The sequence below is a fragment of the Ammodytes marinus genome (assembly GCF_949987685.1).
Source record: "Ammodytes marinus genome assembly, chromosome: 8".
Lineage (NCBI taxonomy): Eukaryota > Metazoa > Chordata > Actinopteri > Uranoscopiformes > Ammodytidae > Ammodytes > Ammodytes marinus.
In genome coordinates, this window is record NC_137212.1 from 24,955,242 (window position 1) to 24,979,576 (window position 24,335).

The window sequence follows — 24,335 nt, forward strand, 5'->3', positions numbered from 1 at the left end:
TTACTGTACATTTGTTTACAAACACAAACGAAATACATAATACTTTAGAAAATGTCTTAACTTTTGAGGAGAGGTTTTTGTGAGTTGGTACGAAATTACATATTTATCTATCTATGAAGTTACACGGCCGGGGCACAGAGACATACAACTACAACAAAAAAAAGGCAGGATCCATTATTGGTATGAGCCCTGATTCTCTGGAGGTCATCACAGAGCAGAGAACCAGGAGGAAGCTCAGGACTGTCCTGTCACGTGATGACCACCCCCTGCACTGCACTTTTGTGGCAGGAGTAAACGTCTCCAGTTACCGAAATGCTCTACAGAGATTCAGGAGGTCTTTTGTTCCTGCAGCAGCTAGGCTTTTTAATCATGACTGCTGATTTTATTTTATTACTGCACATTACTCATTTGCACATCATAGTATTGTTATATTGTTATTTATTCCCTTTTTTAACCTTCTATTTTTACTATGGTAGTGGACCACACTCCCCCTGTGACTATGCTTGTTTTATGTTGTTACTGTATTCCTGTGTTGTATGTTCTCCTCCAATCCGAGTTGTAACTATAGGTCAAACCCTCCTTTCCAGCACATTGAAGTAGACTTTACCGGGGAGGCTGAGAAGTGTGATACCCCTGCAATTGGCATACACCCCCTGTTCCCCATTTTTGAATAGGGGAACCACCACCCCGATCTGCCACTCCTTAGTCACTGTTCCAGACTTCCACGCAGTGTTAAAGATACCTGTCTTCCAAGACAGCCCAACTACACCCAAAACTTTCATAATTTTTGGATGGATCTTGTCAATCCCAAGTGCTTGCCACTGTGGAGTTTTTGACAACCTCAGGAAAATTGATGATCCCCCATCAGCCTCTAGCTCTGCCTCTATAATAGAGGTTGTGTTAGTCTGATTCAGGAGTCCCTCAAAGGGAATACCTCCTTAGTTGAGGTCAACAGCCTCCCATCCTTACAGTACACTGCTTGGATGGTTCCCCGTTTCCTGAGGTGACAGACCGTTCATCAGAAGGACTTTTGTGCAGGGTTTTGAACTGAAAGTCCCTTTTCCACGGGATAACATATTTCCTGTGTCCAGTGAGGCACCTAACACCTTGACACCGCAATTTACTGCCACAGCTTCAGTATTGGAAGCTTTGAACAAAGCCCTGAAACAAAGTTACTATGAATAATTACACTGTAAATTGGGAAGAATTATCATCTTTAATTCATTCAAAAATTACAAATATTCGCAACAAAATGATGAACAGGACAATGCATCTTTCAGAACAACTAATGTGAGCAACACTATATTAATATAAAGAGCAAGTCAAAAAGAACATTAAAAACTGATATGTGGTAAGCCATACTAAATGTTTAAAGAGCATGATTAAAGATTTTTCCTGATCTGTTTCAAGAATGATTCTTCCTAATACAGATTCATCAGATATTTTGAGCACAAGGCAAAATCAACGCAGTCATAGTAACAGGATGTTAAATTACGTGTTCGTTTATTCGGAAATATGGAAGGCAAAAATAAAGGATGACTGGAGAGAAGTTTCCAAGTTCTTAGAGGATGTTTAATGAAGTGATATCACAGAACAGGTTATGCAGCCTTCAGGGACAGGAAAAAGTCAAAAAAGTGAAACCCCTTCTCGACAGCAAGGGGTTTTATTATCTCTAAACAAAGGACAATGATTGGTTTTTATTGCTGTCATCTGGTTTCAGGGATCATCCCCCATCCTGGCCGTCCTCATGAACCTATGCGAGAGTAGGGTTAAGCTTCCCAGCCGTGAATGTATCCAAAGCTTGACTGAGAGAAGGCCTTTGTTATTAAACAGATACATCGCCTTGCCCTCTAGGCTTATCTTATGGGGAAAACATCGTAAAGTTTTACAACAAGATTTATTGCTCTTTCTTCTCCTCAAACTGTCCCTTCTCGAGGCCAGAGAAGAGAACATTTTAGTTCACATGTTAAGAATATATCGATTGTTCAATTGATTATAAAAGAGTAAATGCATATTAAGGGGGGGCATAATATCATTACAAATTATAGTTATTTTTCTAACAATAGTACAAATAAAAGGTAACCTAATGGGCCACACCTCTTAATCATTGGATGCAGGTGTTTCATTCATTGCCACACAGGTATATAAAATGTGTGAAAATAATGGGTTGTTCTAAAGAGCTCACTGAATTCGAGCATGGTATTGTAATAGGATACCTCAGTGTACAAAGCAAAGTCCATAAAGGCATGGTTGAAGGAGTTTGGTGTGGAACTGGCCCGCATGGAGACCCCAAGGAACATCTTTGGGATAAACTAGAGTGGAGATTAGGAGACAGGCCCTCTTGTCCAACATCAGTTGATCTCATGTACGTATGGGCAAACATTCCCACAGAAACAGAAATCTTGTAGAAGGGCTTCCCAGTAGTGTAAACATTAAAGATGCGAAAGGGAACCAACTTCATATTAATACCTGTGGATTTAGATCAGTTATTCAGCCCAAGGTTTTATCACTGACTAACATATCTTAGAGCATATATTCTATTCCATTTCAGGAGGGGTGTGGTTGGGTGAAAAACTATAATTATTGCATACAGGTAGGATACATGTGTTAAAAGAGTAATTATAGCTGAAATAGAAGTGTGAATGTGAATCACAGTGCAGGGAGCTGCACTTTTATCTTGGCCAACAGTGCAGTGGGATCTTGAAGGAAAGCTGGAAGGTTGTTCCTGTTGAAGTAGGTAGCCAAGCCCACAGCAGCAGCTGACACAATCAGAGGCCACATAAATGATGTCTTGGCTTTGGGCTCGTCACAGGGCCTGGTCTGCATGGGTTGTGCCACTCTCTCCCACTGAGTGAGGATGGCCTGACGGGCCCCAGCCCACTTTCCTGGCCCTCTGAGACGATACTGGTAAGGGGTAACAGGACCCAGCAACACATTGAGTCCCAGTCTGGGATCAGTCAGAAGCATCTTCAGCATGCTGGGTCCAACCCCCACCAGCTCTGCTATCTCATCCATGTAGTCGATATAGTCAACTTGGATGGTGTGTCTCTGACTGGTGACATACCTGAAGGAGAAACTCTAGTTAAAGATGTTCCATGACACACATACAATACATCTCAGAACTAAATAAACCCCCTGCAGTACCTTTTAGCCATTGTCTCCTGCTTGCACTGGACATCCTTTAGCATGGAAGCCGCAGAAGGAAGCTGGAGGCAGCCTGTTTGAGAAGAGACATGGTGACTCTCAAACACAACACGTAATGAAGAAAAGATGCATATTCTTACAGAAGCTGTATTACCTTTAAAGACCCTTGTGGCCCATCTGGCCTGTATCTCAGAGATGGGCATAATGGCTCCCAGTGGCTGCACTAGACCAATGATAGCCAGAGTGTTGCGTTCCAGCTCAGGAGGAAACACATACTTGTACAGAGACACTTTGTTCTCAGACACCGAAACCACTTGTGAGGCCAGGAATGGATAGGAAAACCCGTAACCTGTGGCAAACACCTGCAAGACAGGAGACCTATGTGAGTCAAACTGTCCAACTCTACTGCTGTCTATGAAAATGTTAGTAGAATGTGTGATCTAACTTACCACCAGGTCAACATCTTCCACCACACTTCCATCATCAAACACCACACTGGACCCCTCAAACCTGCAGATGTTGGGCTTCACCTGAACTGTTCCAGAGAGGATACGGTTGGGAAGATCATCATTTATTGTGGGATGTTGGCTGAACAACCTGACATGTATATTCAAATTGATTAGTATAGTTACCACAATGTAATGACATTGGAAGCATTTTCATTAAAACAAACAAAAAAAAATAGGCCAAGCACTAGTGACATGATGATCAAAAGCACTAAAAATAATGATGCTATGAATTGTGTCTAACAAACAGATAATGGGAGTGTTGCCATGCCTTGCTCATGGACACTTCAGCAGTTTGTGGACAGGACAGGAGCCAGGGATCGACTCGTTAACCGCAAGATAAGTCAATGACCCCAATACCTCCTGAGCCACTGCCACCCCTAACAGCCTAACAACTGTTTGTACAGGTTCTGTTCTGCAATAGCTGTAATAGAAAAGACTGATGAAACAGTACCTGTGCTTCGGCTTCAGATTGTACAGGGCGTGGTCAAATTTTTGGTTGAGCTTGTTCTCTCCCAGACCACAGAAAAAACCAAAGGGAAGGATTTTCTTCAGAAGATTCAGCATCCTGTTAAAAAGCAAATCAAGGGGGAGCCCACTGTCTCCGACTCGGTTTAGAATCCAGGCTCCCCTCCGAGTGCTCAGGTAAAGCTGGGGAGAGAAGACATGTTCTTTATCAATAGCTTGTTAAATTAGCTCAAGAAAAGATGGAGTATCTGCTGAACCCTGGACTCGTAAATATGATGAAGGATAGTCTGCAATGATGTTGACTCACTCTTGCAGGAGATTCAGCTTCTCTTTAAAGGTGCAGTGCGTAGAATTTATTGGCATTTTTCAACAGACTTGGTAGCAATTGAATATACTTTTCACAAGTGTGAATAACTGCTTGAAAATTAAAGTTATTTTTTTTTTTTTACCTTAGAATGAGCCTTTTATATCTACATTTGAGTGGGGCACCCTCGACGGAGGCCGCCATTTTGCAACGCCCTGTTTCTACCATAGATAGTAAATAATATGGATGTAGCATCTGGGCTGACCTCAGTTACTCACACGGCATCCAATAATCCTGGTTTGTGCTCGTCACCATTTTGTGAGATTTTTACTCCGCCTCATGTAGGGGGGAGGGAGATAGCTGACGTATACCTCCGAGGCAAAGTGAGGGACAACGGCTGGAGAGCTGTCACTCAAGAGATCGCGCCAATACATTTTAACCTCCGATAAAATAAAAACTAGCCTGGTAGAAAAAAATTCACCCCCCTCAGAGTTGTGATGGAGATATGAACTAAACATACAGACTAGAATGTTTTTTTATGTGTGGGTTTTTTCCAGTCTACTTTAATAATGATCCCCATTGTTTACTGTCTTGTGACACGTTTTCATTTTGAATGATTGATAAGAGAAAACAGTAGAGTCCTGAACCCTGAACGGTGACTGTCTTCCTTAAATTGATCTGACATGTGTTTCCTCTGTTTAAAGTCCCCACCTTGGTGAGGTGGCGTTATTTTGTTTCCTATCGAATGAACTCATTGATTAAACCCCTGTATAAATATTCTGGCTGGCAAACAGAATGTTGAGAGTCTCTTGAACCAACTTTAGGTGAAGGAGTTGACCCTGCTCGGCCGAACAGTTTTTGACTCTGTTTGTTTTATCCTTTTTTATTAAAATACTTAGAACTCAGTTGAATTTTGGTTATAAGGGGGCCAAGTCCGAGAAGGGCCTGGGACCGCGTTTTGCAGAGCAACGCGGAGAAGGGCCTGGGACGGCGTTTTGCAGAGCAACGCGGTTCCATAGCCCTGGTGGGCAGGGAACCCTATTGTTTTAGAAAATGTTTTTATTATTCCTCCCGGGATAAAACGGGTAAAACTGGTGCTGCAGCCCAAACCGTAAAGGTTTATATCTGTGTGAATAATGGATTCTATAGATTTGTTTAGTCTATTTGCCAGAATTTTTGTAAAAATTCTCTGTCTTGTTCTATTTCGTTCCTACTGACCGCCAGAGGCGGTGCTTTCAGCACTGGATGTTCCATCGCGCGCATGCGCAGGTCGAGATCTTATACCAAAATAGTCACCTGTGACACCTGGGTGACCCGAGAATATGTATATATTCCGGAAGTCACTCGAGGATCTGTTCCTTCTATCTTCTCGCGGACTAGCAGGTCACACACATTGTTGTGTGATAGTATACCATTAGCTTGTCGCAAGTAGCTTTGTAACCTAAGGGTTGGTGCTTCGATTTGACTTCGTCCACCAAAGGCTGCGACTTGCAATTCGTTCGACTTCGGCTGCGGCCGGTCAGGGGTGAGTAAAGTGTGAAGGCTACGCGTAGCCGGCGGCTATCGCGGAAGCTAATATCACCTTTCCACCTTGCTTTAATTGAGCTTGTCAAAAGAATAACACGGCGACTGTGAAAACCAGCCGCCGTGTTATTCTTTTGTTCGCACCGTGGCTTGTGTGTTTTTCGCTAAGCCCGGTTGCTAATTGTATGCTCGAATGTATTGTTTTTAGCATTGTTGACTGTTGCTCGGGTGCTAAGTTCGCCTAGACCGGTTGCTTACTTTGATTTAATCGACAGCGAGCGGTTTGGGGTCCAAGCCGCCGCCACCACAGTATTTTGTAGCATTGTCGCACTGTTGCTCGGCTGCTGAGTTCGCCTAGAGCGGTTGCATAGGCTACTTTATTTGCTCGTCAAGTGGGCTGCTTCGGGTCAGAAGTCGCTTTCACTGTTGTATTTGAGCTGTGTCGCACCAGTCGTGTGCTCTCACCTAAGCCTTGCGTTGCATAGCTTACTTTATTTGCTTGCCAGTGGGTGAGCCGTGCCACACACTAGTATGCTGTTGTATACACTGTATGCTGCTGTATTGCTCGCCGGTGGGCGAATTAGTTTCCTAAATCGCCTTCACCGTGTTATTTTAGCCGTGGCACACTGTTGCACGTGTGTAGGCTGCTGTAGTGTGTCGCCAGTTGGCAGCTTAGTTTCACACCGCTGTATTATTATAGCCATGTCGCACCGTTGCACGGTAGCTCACGCCTTAGCCTGGTTGCATAGGCTACTTTATTTGCTTGCCAGTGAACGTCTTGGGATCCAAGTGTTGCCGTCACTGTGTTATTTAAGGCGCATTGTTGCTTGGGTGTGCTCTCGCCTGAGGCTCGATTGCCTAGCCTTCGTTGATTTGCTCTCCAGTGGGCGGCTGGGGTTACCTAGAGCCGCTGACACTGCCAGGGGACTACAGATAGAGAATAGCATTTTGGCTAATTCTAGCATTTTAACCCATGTATGATCATGTGTTTTATTAATTTGCACTGTCCCCTTCTTAAATAAACTCGCCTAAAGCTCGATTGCCTAGCCTACTGTAACTTGCTTGCCAGTGGGCGGCATAGTTTTACACCGCCACTGTATTATTCTAGCGGTGTCGCACCGTGGCTCGGTTGCTCTCGCCTGTAGCCCGGTTGCATACCTTAATCGGATGCATATTTCAATTGGCTTGACAGGTCGCATTGTTGCTTGGGTGTGCTCTCGCCTAAAGCTTGATTGCCTAGCCTACTGTAACTTGTTCGCCAGTGGGCGGCATAGTTTTACACCGCCACTGTATTATTCTAGCGGTGTCGCACCGAGGCTCGGTTGCTCTCCCCTAAAGCCCGGTTGCATACATTTGTTGCTCGCCAGTGAGTGTCTTGGGTTTCCAAAAGTAGTGCATGGCACATGGCGAAGTCCAAGGGACTTGCTCATTGTGCCACTCTACCAGGAGTATGGCTACATCTTGGGCTGCCTTGAAGCGGGTTCCACGTCAGGACATTTGCGCCTCGGCTACATGGTCTTCATCATGTACGTTTGAGCGGCTCTACAGAGTAAATGTTTCTGCTCCTCATTCTGTGGGATGGCGGCTGTCTTGTTGACGGCTGTAAGCCCTTAATTGGTGAGGACTCTTCGTGACCTTTCTGGTATAAGTCATCCAGTGCTGAAAGCACCGCCTCTGGCGGTCAGTAGGAACGAAATAGAACGATAGTTACGTATGTAACTACGGTTCTATGAGTTCCGGATGACCGCCAGAGTTCTGTCACTCAGACTTCTCAGATACCGCAAGAAGATCCAGTTGGAACAGATCCTCGAGTGACTTCCGGAATATCGATATCAAGGCGCAATGTTATGATGAAATAAAAGAGTCAAAGTATGTCCCAATAGTATGCCTACTGCATCCTAACTAGATTATTTTTATCGTCGGATGTAGTATGTAGAATAGAAAAAAGAAAGAGTATACGATTCGGAACGCAGGGTTTATCTCTGTGTCTCATCCTTACCTGCTTGGTGACTCTGCTCAGCTCCACTGCTATGTCTATTCCAGAGTTTCCTATTCCAATCACTACAACCTTCTTATCCCTCCACTCTTCAGCAGTCTTGTAGTCTCGGCTGTGGATATATTTTCCAGTGAAGGTCTCAATGCCTAAGGGTTAAAAAAAGAAAATAAACTGAACAAAGTGCCTCTGTGTCAAAGTGAAAATGTCAAAGCTTGATTCTGGATATTTATAGCCAGTCAGTGATACCTGGGAAGTCATGTAATGGCATGTTGGGGTGGCAGTGATGTCCAATACAGATCATCACAGCATCAAAAATGTGCTTTTCCTTTCTGCCCTCGTTGTTCTCAATTTCAACATCCCACTGGCCTGAATGAGAGAAATTGGATCTCTGCTTGACCTGCAACACTTTGGACTGAACAACAGAAAGGCAGAAACAGTTTGCTGAGAACAGAACAGAACAGAAGATAAGATAAAAGGATCTGCCCAAGCAATCCAGGATTAATTTAACCCAGTATTAGTATAGCATCCTTACATTGAAGCGAATGTGCTTGGTGAGCTGGAAGTGATCAGCATACATTCGAAAGTAGTCCATGATGAGGGAGTTGTGCATGAAGTTGGGGAAGTGTGCAGGGATCGGAAAATCACTGAAACACATCATCTCCTTGGAGGTGTTGATGATGACAGAGTGGTAGATGCTGGCCCTGTCCGGCTCTGGATTCTCCTGCAGTAAAAAAAAAAAATCATTCATCGTCACGATCTAAATCTGCTGTGCCATGAACATTAGAGGTGGAGTCAGTGATTCTGAAGAAAGCTTGCTGTCAAAATCCCTTTTTGTAAAAGTCACGATCAACTACCTGTCCATACTGTGTGTGCGCTGTAAAATCCAGTATTAATACATAGCCTAGGTGCTGTTAACCGGCATGTTGTTAGCTATGATTGCCCACTTAGTTTACATAGCCGTTTACAGAGCCTAGGCTTTGTATTAACACAGGCTTTTTCAGTGCACACACACAGTATTGACAGGTTGCGGATCGTGAGGAGATATTCACTGATTTTGACAAAAAGTGATTTTGAGAACAAGTGTTCTCTAGGATCACTGACTCCACCTTAAAGCTCAAGCTGCATAGAGGAACCCACCTTAAACCTCCACAGACCACCGATGTCATTGCTGCTTTCAAAGCAGACCGGCTCCATCCCCTCATCCAGACAGGACTTGATACAGGCCAGACCTGAAGCACCTCCTCCAACCACTGCCACACGGCGAGTCATACTTCAGCTCTGGGAGGGATGAACCTGATTATCTGAGAAAATATTTTCGTCGCATTAGAACATGACACACGTGGAAATCTTACAGGTGCTCTGAGGAACTTTCAGTCCGTGTTCATTCTTGCACCCCCTTTGGACAAAAGCGGTAGTGTTTTTAATAAGCCTTTCCTAGGTGAGCGTACCCATGACAAAGGCATTGAGAAAAACAATATAAAAATAGCATTATTTGCACTGATGGTCTCATTTGCTGTTACATGTCATATATGACCATCATAGGAAAAATTTTACTGTTTCAGAAATATCTAAAAGTTCCTCGTAGCACCTTTAAAATGGCTACAAGGCACACACTTTTTTTGGTTAATTCTAGCAGCACCTTTGGACAAAAGTGCTAGTGTTAATAGGAATCCAGCGCCCCCAGCCTGCTAGCTTGCATTTGTTTAGGAAGCAAGTGAATGAGAGAGTATAGGATGCGATGATGTTATGCACCAATTGGGGTACTCACTGAAGCGCCATATGTGACTGATTATGTCGATGGTGAAGCACAGCAAACCTTGATTGAGTACCGTTACACAGGTTGTTCCGGTCTGCCATCCGGAAATCATAAAGTCTAAGTTCACGGGGAACATTACATATCTGTAATAGAAGACTAAACTCAGAGAGAATTTAAGAATTTAATTACTTTATAAAATAAGACAAAACATGTCACATTGATTCAGAACTGCCTCCTGGTCAGTATTTTCAGAGACCCTTTATGCCTCTAGGAGAGGGGGGTGTGAGCAAACAATGGCCTCAGGGTGATGGGATAACACAATAAACAGATGGTCTCATTGTAGTCACTCACTAGATGTCTTCAAAGGACAGGAACCCCCGTTATCAGGGCTGCCAAGTTTCACCAAAAGTTTGGAGTGAGATTTTTTGTCCGAGGGACCCAAAACCGTGTCCTCTCTCCCACCCACTCATTTTTGCTAGTGTCCTGTAAGTTTATATATTGTTCATAATAAATCCGAAATAAAGATAATTGGAAAATCTGATAAAAAATTAAAAATCTTATTAAAATAAACAAATTAATTAATTGCAAAGTCGTAGGACAGGTTTTAATTAAACATTGGGTGTGGACACATTATAAGTGGGGGTCTGGGGGTCTTGCCCAGAAAATTTTGAGCATTATACACTTAATTTCCTGCATTCTGGTGAATTTTTATGAAGCAATGTGTGCCTTTTCTGCATTAATTTTTATGTAAAGTAAAAGAGAACATTCACGGTTTCGCTGACACACATTTTATTGAATAGCCTACAATTCATGTGTATAGTGCTTTCAAATATCTCCTGTAGCCTATTGTTAAAACATTTGGTTAAACTGTAATAAAGGTAATTATTCTATATCATGTCTACTGTTGAGGGATGAGTGGCTGGTGGTATTTTACTAGCAGCATTAGGCTTTATTCAAAGAAGAAAAAAATTAGGGAACAGTTCAACACCAATGCAAACTACTAGGCTAAAATAAAACATCTGGGTTACTTGGTCCCTCCTCTTAGGCTACCTTGATTAGTGTTATGAAAAGTGCTATAAATGTGCAATACATAGGCTACAGTTCTTTACACAGAAGAATAAAAGCATTTTTATTGGCGGATGAGCCATTTGTTACTTTATAAACCTAATTTTCAAACTAAATTACCAAAACAATATACAAAACGATCCAAAGATCTTCTGAATTTACTTGAGTGAAATTGAAGGGTTAATATGTTTGATGCACGCGCGCTCACCCGCCGGCGGGGACACAATTCTTATCAGCGGTAACTTGGCAGGCTATCAACACACACCTCGGAAGAGAAGGTGCAGGGCAGGTAGGGAGCTCGCCTCCCGCTTCGTGCACATCAAAGCATAACGTAAATGCGCGTTCAGAAAGAGGAAGTCACGGCACTCATGTCTGTTAGCTTTTCAAAATAAGAATTGGAAAATAAAAGTCCCGCAAAACAAATGTTATTTTGGGGATTAATTTCTCCGCGTGAGAAATTTGAGGTGTGGCGTGTGAGAGTGTGAACGGGTTGATTTGCGTGTGTTTCACGGCCAAAGAGTGAGACTAGGCAGCTATGCCCAATTGCCCCAAATAAACATTCCACATATACAACAGTTATCTAAGAATCTTGACTTCTTAACACATTAAGACTAGAGCAAGATTACAGGAGAGTAATTGTAGAAATACATTACTACAAATAATTCTGCCCTCACACTTACCCCATCACATGTTTCCCTCCCAGCGAAAAGGGCTTAAAACTTTTTTTTTTTAAAGTAGGCCTGCTCGTATGGATTCTATTGTACTGATGAACTTCGATGTCTGACCTTTCTTTAAATTGGCATAACTCAACTTGCTGTATGTAAATGTGTGTTGCCATTTTAAAGAGCACATCCAAAAGAATAGCCTATATAACCTGGGTCCTAAAATGTGATTATAAAACAGCAACAAACACCCTCCTATGTCCTGAGTTGTGAAAACCCATTACATAAATTCAATGTTAAGTTAAATAACTACAACTACAACAAATACAACACACAGAAAACCTTAAAGCTACTCACTCTGTAGAGTCCTCTGCTACTCTAAAATAATTCCGACTGATTGATGGACTCTGAGAGGGGTGAGCCCATGGGGTGAGCCAGATAAAAGTTGTTTTTATCTATAAACAGGGAGATAATTCTCCTACTTTGACCTGATGTTAACATGCATTCTGTTAATAATTTATATGGCTGGGTTTCTATTAGAGGATAATCCACTGCACATTCCTCTAATAATTTATCGGTGGAAACGAGGCATTTTCAACGCTGGACCTATCCCACATAAACAAACAGCGATCAAAGTTCAACCCGAGTTAAAATGTGTGTGGATGCACGACTCACTGTCAAGCTGTGAAACACAAACAAACCTGCTGTCCAACCAGCAGAACTCTTACTGATGCGCTCAACATGTTACAACATAGGATTCAAGTTTGTAAATGTCCCTTTTCTATTTTCTTACCTCGGGCGATGTCTACGAATAACACAAGCTTTTTTCTGCTGCATGGAACTCTGCAGTGGGCGGAGTGAGACGGAGAGGTGGGTGGGACGTGTTTGCATAGGCTACATGTAGGGTCGAGCTTCAGCAACAGACAGCGCCCTGCCCGGATAAAACATGTAGGACTAACTTTTTTTTGTTCGACTTTTATGAAGAGAGAACCAATTAATTAGCCTGGCTCAGCCCGCCTACCTACTTCCGCTCAATTTTAATTTCACTTCAGTCTTCTGTACAAATTAAATGAAGTACGATGGTCTGGTTAAACCAGGCTACCAATTCATCAATCTGTTAAAACAATCAATCAATATGTTGCAACATATTTATAGTCGAGAATATTCTGCCCAACGCATAATATTGTCATTATGTCAAAATGTGAGACTGTCCGTCATGATGCGTTCAAAGGCAAAATAAAAGCTTATGGGTCATGGCGGAAAAAGTTAATTCATTTATTATGTGTGAGTGATCACTTTATTGATGATCTCATAACCAGTAATACGTCAGTAGCACACTGGCAGTGTGTTTGTCTCCATCTGCTGGATGTTAGGAGAACATATTCTTAATAAATTAACCAGAACGTGTATTCATGTTTGTTTTCCGACCACATGAGTCCAGCATTTAGCCAGTGACTATTTCCTCATATTTAGATTCTATAGCCTGATTATAATAATATATTATTTGGATTAAACCAATAACAACCTACTTATTTTAAGTTGTTGAATTGTATTTAAGAAATATACTGAATCACTTTCTGTAATGGATAATGGCAATTTGTTGATTTAATTTCTAAAATAAAGGTGGTGTTTTAATAAAGGAACCAAAATAAACACAAGGGATTTAAGAACCTTTCCATAGTGCATGTCAGGCTATTTATTTAGGCCCTACATTCATGCTACATCATGTGGTGACATTTTTATTCTAAGGAAAACCTATTCCTTTAGTTCCTAACTGTTCAATGATGGACACAAATTGAGTCAACAGGTCTGACTACAATAACATTACTGTAATGTAATAAAGAGGGTATTGTGGGTGCCAAGAGAGCTTCAGTAAGCAAAGCAGTAGGTATCTTCAGGACACCACACAGGCTTAGTCAAAAACACTGTTTAATTTTGCATTCAGTTTGGTACAGTCTGAACACATGCTCAGCCCACACTTTGACATGGAGAAGGTGTAAAGTGATGCAGATTCACTGCTGCTTCCATCGTCACGTTATCATTAATGTACCATGATGCAGCTCACTGAGATATCTGAAGAATGATACAGCAGAGAAGAAATCATTTTAACTTCATATTTATTCAAATTTGACTAAAAGGCCTTCTCCACAAGACATTGTCCCAGGAAATTTTAAAGACATTACTATTATTCATTTGATATGTTCTTAAATTCAACCCTTCCAGAACAAAAAAAAAGAAAAGAAAAGAAGTAAAAAAGAGCCCTTTCCCAAATGGGTAAGATCTCAAACCTATCAACAACGGTTTATAAACACATTCCAGCGCACTTAGGCTGGAAAAACATCATACAGTACAATAGCAGAGCATCATTTTTTGCTCAATGTTATATTGTCACGTGTCACTCTAAGGATTAAAGATCAACCACTGTGGAGAACACATCATTTTTGTAAATCTTTATTACATGCTGCCTCCATCATTCAATTATCTTTAATGTACCCAATGGAGCAGCTTAATGAGGAGATCTCAAGAATGGCGGAGCAGAGAAGAAGCCAGAGAGACTATCCTTATTGTGGAAGCAGCAGTACAGCAGCACTGCACCTGAGAAGAGTACTGCTACACTCCATCTTGAAAAGGGCCTGGTCTCTGGTTCTGGTACCACTCTGGTCCTGAAAGGCTGTCTCACCCTCTCCCACTGAGTGAGAATGGCCTGACGTGCTCCGGCCCAGTGGCCCGGTCCAGTCAGACGGTACTGATAAGTAGTGCAGGGACCCAGCAAAACCTGCAGCGCCAGTCTGGGGTCAGTCAGCAAGAGCCACGGTATGTTTGGTCCAACTCCCACCAGCTCTGCCAGAGAGTCCAGGTAAGGGATGAAGTCCACGTGAAGGGGGGTACGCTCTGAGCACAAGTACCTAATAAAGGAACCATGAGAAGCAACTGTTTTATCAGGGATTTACTTATGAAAGTAAAAAAAAGTGATTTTAAGTCAAATAAATAATGTGATATTTTCCAAAAACATGGACCTCACAGGATCACACACACTCTATTCCATGGCTTGTCTTGGCTAAGCTGTGGTACTGTTGTCGCTTGTGTTTTTCACGTACACTGGAGAATACATTTGTATAGATGTGTGTGACTGATCTGCTCCACAGTTCAGCTTATGTCCTACCTCTGATGCATGGTTGCTGTGTCCCTCTCCATTTCCTTCATCATGGTCTCTTCTGATGGGAGACTAGATAGACCTGAATCAAGAGAAATCAACCGTCAACTTTTAACAGCAATCGTTACCCTAACACTCCTTTTCTCTTTTGCAACTCAAAATATATAACAATTTTTTTATATTATTATTTTACCTCAACTTTGTACAAAAAATTCACTTTAATTCATATTGTTTTAAAGTTACTTTTTTCACAATTTTTATTTGATTTAACTTTGAAGTGATATCCCCCCTTTTGGCATGTAAGTTTAAAATTGTTCCAATGCGAACTACAAATTAATATAAACAAGAAAGTTTTAAGGAAGACTTCTACATATTGGTGGGATTGTATAACAGAGGGTTATATGGTGCATTCATGAAGTGCTTTATAGATTTTGAAATATCTTTATATTGTGTACCATGATAAAGCCTAAAAATATCGGGATACTATCTATATGCCATATGCCATAACTCTGATCACCTGATCTTTCAAATTCAGCTGCAGAGAACAACACGTTTCTTCAGTTGGGTTCTCAGCTGTAAAAGCTGATTAAATGCAGGGTAAAGCTGGATTTAGCCTTTATAAAGCCTTATGCATTTGCTCCACTATGATCAGTCTAGCTACAGTCTGTCTTATCTAGTACATAACATCATCTCCATGTTTCCAGAGGCCCCCTCTGAAGCTAAGCTACTTTTTTTAATGTCGATTTCAATGTAAAGAAAATAAATTAGAATAGATCCTGTGTTTTGACAAAAGCCTTCAACCATCTTTAAAATGCATCTTCTCAAACTAAACGGCTTGAATCTCAAAGACAGTTTATGTGTTGCACTGTAGCCTACCTTTGAACACTCTTGTAGCCCAGCGGGCCTGCATCTCCACCAGAGCGTTGACAGCCCCAAGGCCATTGATTAATCCCACCACTGCCAGCGTAGGCTGTGCAGGAGGGAACACATGCTTGTAGAGACGCAGCCTGTAGCCACATTTAGCCTGCAGTGCTGGCGGCAGGAAGGGGAAGCTGTAGTTGTACCCTGTAGCAAACACCACCACATCCACCTGTAACGAACACACATATTAGACTGAACATTTAATTACTTTGCAATTCTTTAATGTGTATATCCAAATAATGACCCCTTTATATAGTGGGAAATAAAGAACTGTGTGCATACTGCAATACCAGAGTACTGAATACTAAAATATTCTGTACATTATACAACAGATATCAGACAGGTGTTGAGCCACAGTCATACACACCTTGTCTATGATGCTGCCATCGACAAACACCACACTGGATCCACAGAACTCCTTCACATTTGGTTTCACCTGAACCCGACCCGAGATGATCCGAAACGGCAGGTCGTCGTTCACCACAGGGATCTGTGCAAAGAAACTGCCAGAGGACGGCACAGCTGTTAGGGAACTACACAACCAATCAGCACAGTGAGAGACTTGCCCAGTGTAGGGCAGAGGCCTCTGTCGCTGTGGAAGTAAACCGAGGTTCCCTCATTTATTGTTCACACTCCCTTATTGCAAATACATTTACTACTTTGGCTCTGCTCCATTAATACTATGGGCCCGACCATATGATCTGTCTTCATCAGGCCAAATGTTTCATAGTGGACACACAGTTAGAGTCTTAATTGTCTTGGTACCCATGTTTTGGTTTCAGGCCATACAGTCTGTGGCAAACGGCTTCGTTTAGCTTCTTCTCTATTTTCCCGTTGATCCACGAGGGGAAGAACTTCCGCATCATCACATCCATACGAGAATTCATAGAAAGGTCAGCTGGGGTCCCCCCCGGTCCTACACGGCCCACAAACCAGGCTCCGCTCCTGGTACTGAGGTACACCTGTGGGCCAGGTCAGCGGGTTAAGATTCCGGTGCTCACTTTTTATATTATTTTAAGAATACAGTCAAAGGCAGAGTTCAATTAATTTAGAAATTACAATACAGGACGGTAGTATGGCTATGTACCTTCTCAGCCACTCGACTGATATCCACAGCAATATCTCCTCCAGAGTTCCCAATCCCGATCACCACCACTCGTTTCCCCTGCAGACCCTCAGTGTTGCGGTAATCCCAGCTGTGGAAATATCTGCCTTCAAAGCTCTCAATACCTGAGGTGGAATAAGAGGCTTCATATAAATAAATAAAATCTGTTTAATATTTAATTTACATAACCTTAAAGGTGGATTCAGCAGCTCTGGAATGGGCATGTTGGTACAGGGGCCCTCTTTGTTTACATACCCTTTGTTTGCGTACCAATTTAAAGAACCCAGGCTTTGTGTTTACACTGGATTTCTGTTTCAGTGCACACTCAGTAGGAACATGTAGCAGATCGTGAGGAGACAAAAATACGCATAAGGACGTTGCTTCAAGGTTCACTAGATAACAAAATAAATCTTGTGTGTTCAGAAGCCCTGTTTGAACAAAGCCATGGAACCTCATAACAATCAAATAAAATGAACTACATTTTTCAGAGAGAAAACCTTTAAATCGGCCAAATTGAAAGACAGGAAACAACAGGAGGGTTAACTGATGTCCATTTGAGGAGCAAAGAATGTGAATACTGTCTGTGCTTGGTGATTCCTGGTACCTGGGAAGTCTTTGAGTGGCAGGTGAGGGTGGGTGAAGTGTCCAGTACAAACCATCACTGCATCAAAAACACGAGTCTCCCTCTGACCTCCGCTGCTCTCCGTCTCCACCTCCCACTGGCCGGTCTTCTCCCTCACACTGACCACACTAGTCTGGGACAAACACACAGGGCTGAATATCCTGCAATGATCTTGGCATTTATCTCTTACATATACTGCTAACACACCTTAGTCACCCTATGTAGCACTATATCAACACCGGTTTATAAACCAATATAAAGTTTTGTGTGCCTCCAAAATGTATATTTTAATCATAAACTGATATCTTTATACAGGAGCGGTTATAGCTGTGTTCATCTACATTCATGCAACTTTGATCTGCTTACAACTATATTGTGATGTTTGATAAACCATTTATTACACTTTTTTTTAAAGCCACATATGTCAATAGAGGGAGTAAGGTATGACCCATTTATTTTGTGAAATTAATTAGATGTGATCCACTTTAACATATACAATTAAAAAATGTGAGTTAAATTAAACATACAGACAGAACATTTATCTCAATTGATATAAAAGGAAATAATACAATATTATTTCACTGCTGCGTAATAGTTTTAGACTATTATGTTGCATTAGAAGCAAAAACATTGTGTGTATCAGAATATTCAAATACATTTTAAGTGCAGCACTGATTGGGTCCCTTTCCATTACAGCATCAATCAAGTGCTTGTCAGTGTGTGCTCGCTGATGTCAAGAAAAAGTCTAAACTCACCTCATCTCTGCTGTTCAGGATTTTGTATATTATGGTGGTTAGTGAGCTGATGGGCAGTCGTACATGCTTTACTTCATATAGACATGAACCAATTATTGCCTTTACAAACGATCCTGCAGGTTACTGACCTGGAAGTGTATGTGCTGCAGCAGGCTGAAGGCCTGAGCGTACAGACGCACATACTGCAGCACCTCCGAGTGGTGCATGTGGTTTGGGAGCTCAGCTGGAGGAGGGAAGTCACTGAAGGTCATCATCTCTTTGGAGCTGTTGATCACCAAAGCCTGATAAATGTTGGCCCATCCAGGCTCTGGCTTCTCCTAATGATGGACAATATTATAAAGAGAGTTATTATGTTTGCTTTGCTGCTTTATCTGCTGTTTAACACGCACCATACAGTATATGTGATGATACCACATATGAATAGTATTTCCCACATTTCAAAGGGCAAGGATATAGATTTTTATTTGTATGTTCTGTAAAGTAGCCTAATTGCCTTCCTCTGTAAGAAGAAAGTTTGTCATAAAGTTATAATACATAAATTAATATGTCTTAAATAAAATACTATTAGGACCCTGCCTCAGTGCTGCTACAAAGGCACAATATCTAAATAATAAAAAATAAATTGCTTAACAATTGGTATTAGCAAATCTACCCTCCAGAGATAGAGTCTTTCTAAACATGACATTTAACTTTCATTTCTGTCAGAGATACATGTACTGTTTTATATCACAATGATACTGGCAGACTCAAATAAGATGAGATGTACTTTGTTGTCCTGTACATGGAAGCTTGTTTGTGCTCCAAGCCACTGCATTACAAAACACTTGCCGCAATGTACCTTTACACATTTACATACACGACGCTGAAGTTGGCAGCTGATTCGCAGCAGCCGATTCAGCAGTTAAGGAAAAGTTAAGGGATTCTTAAGGAGCGGCGAAGTGACTGATTCTCCGTTGTTTAACCTCCTAAATCACCGCAGTAAAGCCACATTAATTAGTCTAGATTATCTAAGAGAGTCTAACCATTCTTTAAAAACTGTTTAAAATTGATTTAACCTTTATTAAGTTTGTTTAAAAGAAAGAGAGGGGAGATTTCACTGCTTTTTTTGCATCTGGACCACATTAAAACTGGTCCTGATTGAAAACCACTGCATCTAGACTCTTCAAATCTTGACTAGATTATCATAGTGAGGCTATAGATTATAGAAAACATAGTTTCTGATTTGTGAAACTTTTTTTCTATTTGTGAAAATTAAATAAAGGCACATGTCAACGCTTTTTTGGGGTCTAGACCACATTAGAACTGGTCCTGATTGAAAACCACTGCACCTAGACCCTTCAAATCTGGACTACAATATCACAGAGAGGCTATACATTATAGAAAACATAGTTTCTGATTTGTGAAACTTTTTTTCTATTTGTGAAAATGAAATAAAGGCACATGTCAACGCTTTTTTAGGGTCTAGACCACATTAGAACTGGTCCTGATTGAAAACCACTGCAACTAGACTCTTCAAATCTGGACTAAAATATCACAGAGAGGCTATACATTATAGAAAACATAGTTTCTGATTTGTGAAACTTTTTTTCTATTTGTGAAAATGCAAAGAATGCACATTTTAATGGTTTTTAGGGGTCCAGACCGCATTAGAACTGGTCCTGATTGAAAACCACTGCACCTAGACTCTTCAAATCTGGACTAGAATATCATAGTGAGGCTATATATTATGGAAAACATAGTTTCTGATTTGTGAAACTTTTTTTCTATTTGTGAAAATTAAATAAAGGCAAATGTCAAGGCTTTTTGGGGGTCTAGACCACATTAGAACTGGTCCTGATTGAAAACCACTGCACCTAGACTCTTCAAATCTGGACTAGAATATCATAGTGAGGCTATATATTATGGAAAACATAGTTTCTGATTTGTGAAACTTTTTTTCTATTTGTGAAAATGAAATAAAGGCACATGTCAACGCTTTTTTTGCATCTGGACCACATTAGAACTGGTCCTGAATGAAAACCACTGCACCTAGACTCTTCAAATCTGGACTAGAATATCACAGAGAGGCTATTCATTATGGAAAACATAGTTTCTGATTTGTGAAACTTTTCTTCTATTTGTGAAAATGCAAAAAAGTTACATTTCAATTACATTTTTGGGTCCAGACCGCATTAGAACTGGTCCTGATTGAAAACCACTACATCTAGACTCTTCAAATCTGGACTAGAATATCACAGAGAGGCTATACATTATGGAAAACATAGTTTCTGATTTGTGAAACTTTTATTCTATTTGTGAAAATGCAAAGAATGCACATTTTAATGGTTTTTAGGGGTCCAGACCGCATTAGAACTGGTCCTGATTGAAAACCACTGCACGTAGACTCTTCAAATCTGGACTAGAATATCACAGAGAGGCTATACATTATGGAAAACATAGTTTCTGATTTGTGAAACTTTTTTCCTATTTGTGAAAATGCAATAAAGTTACATTTCAAGTTTTTTTTGGGGTCCAGACTGCATTAGAACTGGTCCTGATTGAAGCTGATGTCTTTATATATTTTTTTTTTGTTCTATTTTTTAAAGATATTTTTTGGGCATTTTTATGCTTTATTGACAGTGTAGAGACAGAGTTGAAATGGGGCAGAGAGGGGAGTGACATGCAGAGAACGGTTGGTTACGTTGTAACCCAGGTTCTCTGAGTGGAGAGACTATCTCTCCACCCTACATATTCCATATGTACGGGGACTGACCCCCACAGGGGCAGTTGACGTGGATACTCTTTAAGACACATCACTTGTGGCGGCCACGCATGATTTGCCTGCCATGGCTATATAAACTACACACATGTGTGGCCTCTTCGGTTTGAACCTTGATTGGAACGCGTTTCTGAGCGGCATCTTGGCTGGAGAGATAGTCTCTCCACTCAGAGAACCTGGGATACAACGTAACCAACCGTTCTCTATCGTGTCAAGACTATCTCTCCACCTTACATATTCCATATGTACGGGGACTTCTGTAAGACACACCGCGAGGAAACCAAGCAGACCCAGCTGCTCCTGCGGGAGCCTAAATAAAAAAAGGCAGTTGAGTTCGAATGACACGTCACCACCACCAGTGTTCACCCATGTGCCCAGTATAAAGGAACTATTTACAATTATACATATGTACACACTCCTCGCCAAGGCGCCAGACGCTACAAAGGCTAATCTGGCCCTGCAAGACGCTAAAGCCAGCCATGAATGGGTAGATGCCCTAGCCCAAACGTGCCCCGTCCTGCTGCATTGAGCCCAGCACTCGCTCCAAGAATGGGGTGCTGGCTGCCACATTCATGCAGTAGAACCGGATAAAAGTCGACAGGGTCAACCAAGAGGCCGCCGTACGAATCTCCGATAGAGGGGCCCCTTGCCATAGTGCCCATGACGTAGCAATGCCCCGTGTGGAGTGCGCCCGCACCCCTACTGGGGTCGGCTTGACTGCCCTCTCATATGCCTGCTGGATAGCATCCACAACCCAGTGGGCAAGCCTGGTCTAGGAGACTGGCTGTCCAAGACGGTTGGGCTTGTAACAGACAAAGAGCTGGTCCGTTGTCCTATGGCCACGTGTCCGATGCAGATACACTGTTAGGGCTCTGACTGGGCACAGTAGTGACTCCACCCTGCTTCACCTTCCTGAGGAGGGTGGAAAGGGTGCAGCTCAATAGATCGACCGGCGTGGGACTCAGAACAGACTTGAGGGTGGAATGCAGGGTTCGGGCGCAGCACCACCCCAGCACCACCTGGCAAGAAGCGGCAGCAGTCCTCATGCACTAAAAGAGCATGCAGCTCTCCCATATTAATTGCGAGCAAAAACGCTGTCTTGAGAGAAAGCCATTGTAGCCTAGCTGTATCCAGGGGCTCGAATGGCTCATTCTGCAAGACCAACAGCACCACCTCCAAATCCCATGGGGGGACAGCTGGCCTTCTGCGATGTGGAGTAACCCTACGAGCACCTCTAAGAAACTGAGCAATAAGGTCGCAACAGCCTTCTGCCAGCTTCCGAGGTCCAATACGGGCTGCCTTTATGGCTGCCACTATTCCCCTCAATGTCGAGGGAGATTTGCCCACCTCCAACATTTCCTGGAGGAACTGGAGAATGTCATGGGCCGTGTCTCGAATTGCACCATGATAATTGTTGCCTTTATTAGTTAGAGAGAGAGATCAGAACCATATGACCCGACAGCAGACCTGGAACTCATATGGAAAACTGCCATCCTGTTTGTCTCACAAAGGCAAGAGGAAGTGATAATGATTTTCTATGCAGCCGTTGTGCACATTATGACAGGGAAGATGCTAGGATTGGATTTGCATTGAAAGAGTCCTTAATTGCCTGATTCTGCCTGATGCACTTGTTGTAACTCCCCATTAGCTGCAAGGAGATCCAAAATACTATGATGAAGAGATGTCATCAGCAGATGATACCTGCTGGAGATCGTTTATAAAACTCTGGTGTCAATTAAGTTGCTGCAATATATGCAAAGCTGATAGACGATGTCTGCAGAGAAGGCTTGCCATTCTGATGTGATTCTCAGAATAAGATGACTTCTCGAATGCAAAACTGAATCCTTAAAATCCATTGGTAGACATATTTTGCAAGTTTCTGAGAATTGGGAAACAATATCAGAAATGCTTCCTTTCATGACAGTGTCAGGGCATAATCTCTACACAAAATCAGCTCACATCTACAGTATGTGCAGAAAGGGCCGCCCATAAGGGGTATACAAGTGTGAAAGCTTTCTAGGGCCCAGCCACTTGGGGGGCCCATGGTCTTTGGAAGCCAAGAACCTACCTAGATAACCTTTATTTTTAGATTTTTAGATATTTATGTCAATATCTATTCAAAGTTGGGTGTTTACACAGAGCCGCGGCTCCACTTAAGGCCATTTAAAAAGCAGTAGAAAAGCTACTTGTGTCTGGGTGTGGTTGTGAAAAGTATTTGGACCCCATGAAAAAACAGGTTGGGTACCTTTTGTAGTTCTTCTACATTCTTATAAACAGGACAGGCTAGTTACTCTGTCATTGTCCTGAGTCTACAAACAAAAGGCTTTGACATAAGTCTTCAGGTCTGACCAGTTTTTCAGAAACCTGGCCAATTGACCAACCAGCCGGGTCATACCACAATGAAGCTGACGAGCAGCATCATCCTGTTTTAATCATTGTAACCACCATGGTCCTGCTTTCTGTATTGTTTCTAAAAATAAAAAATGAAAATAGACCTTAAAAAGTTCTTAATGCAAAGAAAGATACAAGGCACAAAGAAGTTGGAAATAACTGAAGGAACAGATTTGTGTTCAAAGATTAAGACATTTTTTGTAATGATTTCAGTAATGTTTTCAGTAATTTTGCAGTGATGAGAGCAGAATGAACTAAGCCTAAATGTTGCAACCAAATATAGGCCAACTTTATAGGTTTGAAGGGTAGGTTGGTTTGGTTATTCATGTAGAGAACCGCCTTTTTTTTCTTTTTTGTGTGAAGAATTTGTTGTTGATTGTTGATGACAATAAATCATTTGAAATATTTTGGTGGTATTGTTGAAATAAATAACGCTTAAAAATTAACATCAACAACAAATTCCTTGGTGGTTACAATGATTAAAACAGGATGATGCTGCTTGTCAGCTTCATTGTGGTATGACCCGGCTGGTTGGTCGATTGGCCAGGTTTCTGAAAAACTGGTCAGACCTGGCTGGTCGTGTCAACCTGAAGACTTATGTCAAAGCCTTTAGAAGTTATAGTCCCCAAAGGGAAATTCTTTTTCACAAAAATGTATTTTATGGGAAGAGATCATTTAAACCTGTTTGTAGACTCACCTTAAATCTCCATAGACCTCCAATGTCACAGCTGCTCTCAAAGCAGGTGGGCTCCAGACCTTCTTCCAAACAGGCCTTGATGCTGGTCAGACCAGCAACCCCCGAACCCACCACCGCCACTGTCCGAACCATGCTGCTGTGGGAGAAGCTGCCGACCGCAGAGGGAACTCTTCTCTTGTGGAGAAAGTTGCAGGAACTGGAGGGACAAGTTTTAAGTTGAGCGTCTATATGGTCTTTCACGCCCACTCATTCTGAGAGCTTCATCTGCATATTAATGATGTTTAAGTTGCTTGAGTTAATCAGGGTTGATTGGTTTGTGTGAACAAAAAGATTAAATTCCTTGGTTCTATCCACAAACTGTATACAAAAGGATGTATCCGGAGTGATGGAAAACGGAAGGAGTTTTGTACAGGTTTATCGAGCAATTTCTAAATTAACAGCTGGAGCATGACGTTGTCAGGGCCACCATAGGCGTAGATCTCGGGGGGATGCAAAGGATATGTGCCC

The 24,335-nt window shown here is 41.9% G+C and overlaps 1 protein-coding gene across 1 annotated transcript; it reads right to left on the reverse strand.

Annotated features, from left to right (window-relative positions):
* Window positions 1-1,472: 1,472 nt before the first annotated feature.
* On the reverse strand, window positions 1,473-23,960 carry LOC307254465 (uncharacterized protein; the record flags this gene model as incomplete). Its single annotated transcript, XM_080032859.1, has 18 exons — window positions 1,473-3,064; window positions 3,145-3,217; window positions 3,299-3,506; window positions 3,594-3,741; window positions 4,105-4,301; window positions 7,946-8,088; window positions 8,189-8,354; window positions 8,475-8,663; window positions 9,080-9,212; window positions 13,945-14,331; window positions 14,589-14,661; window positions 15,456-15,669; window positions 15,868-16,003; window positions 16,266-16,462; window positions 16,588-16,730; window positions 17,210-17,360; window positions 18,111-18,299; window positions 23,829-23,960. 18 exons carry the CDS (start codon window positions 23,958-23,960, stop codon window positions 2,650-2,652), a joined length of 3,294 nt encoding a protein of 1,097 aa, XP_079888985.1. The 3' UTR covers window positions 1,473-2,649.
* Between the last annotated feature and the right edge of the window lie 375 nt (window positions 23,961-24,335).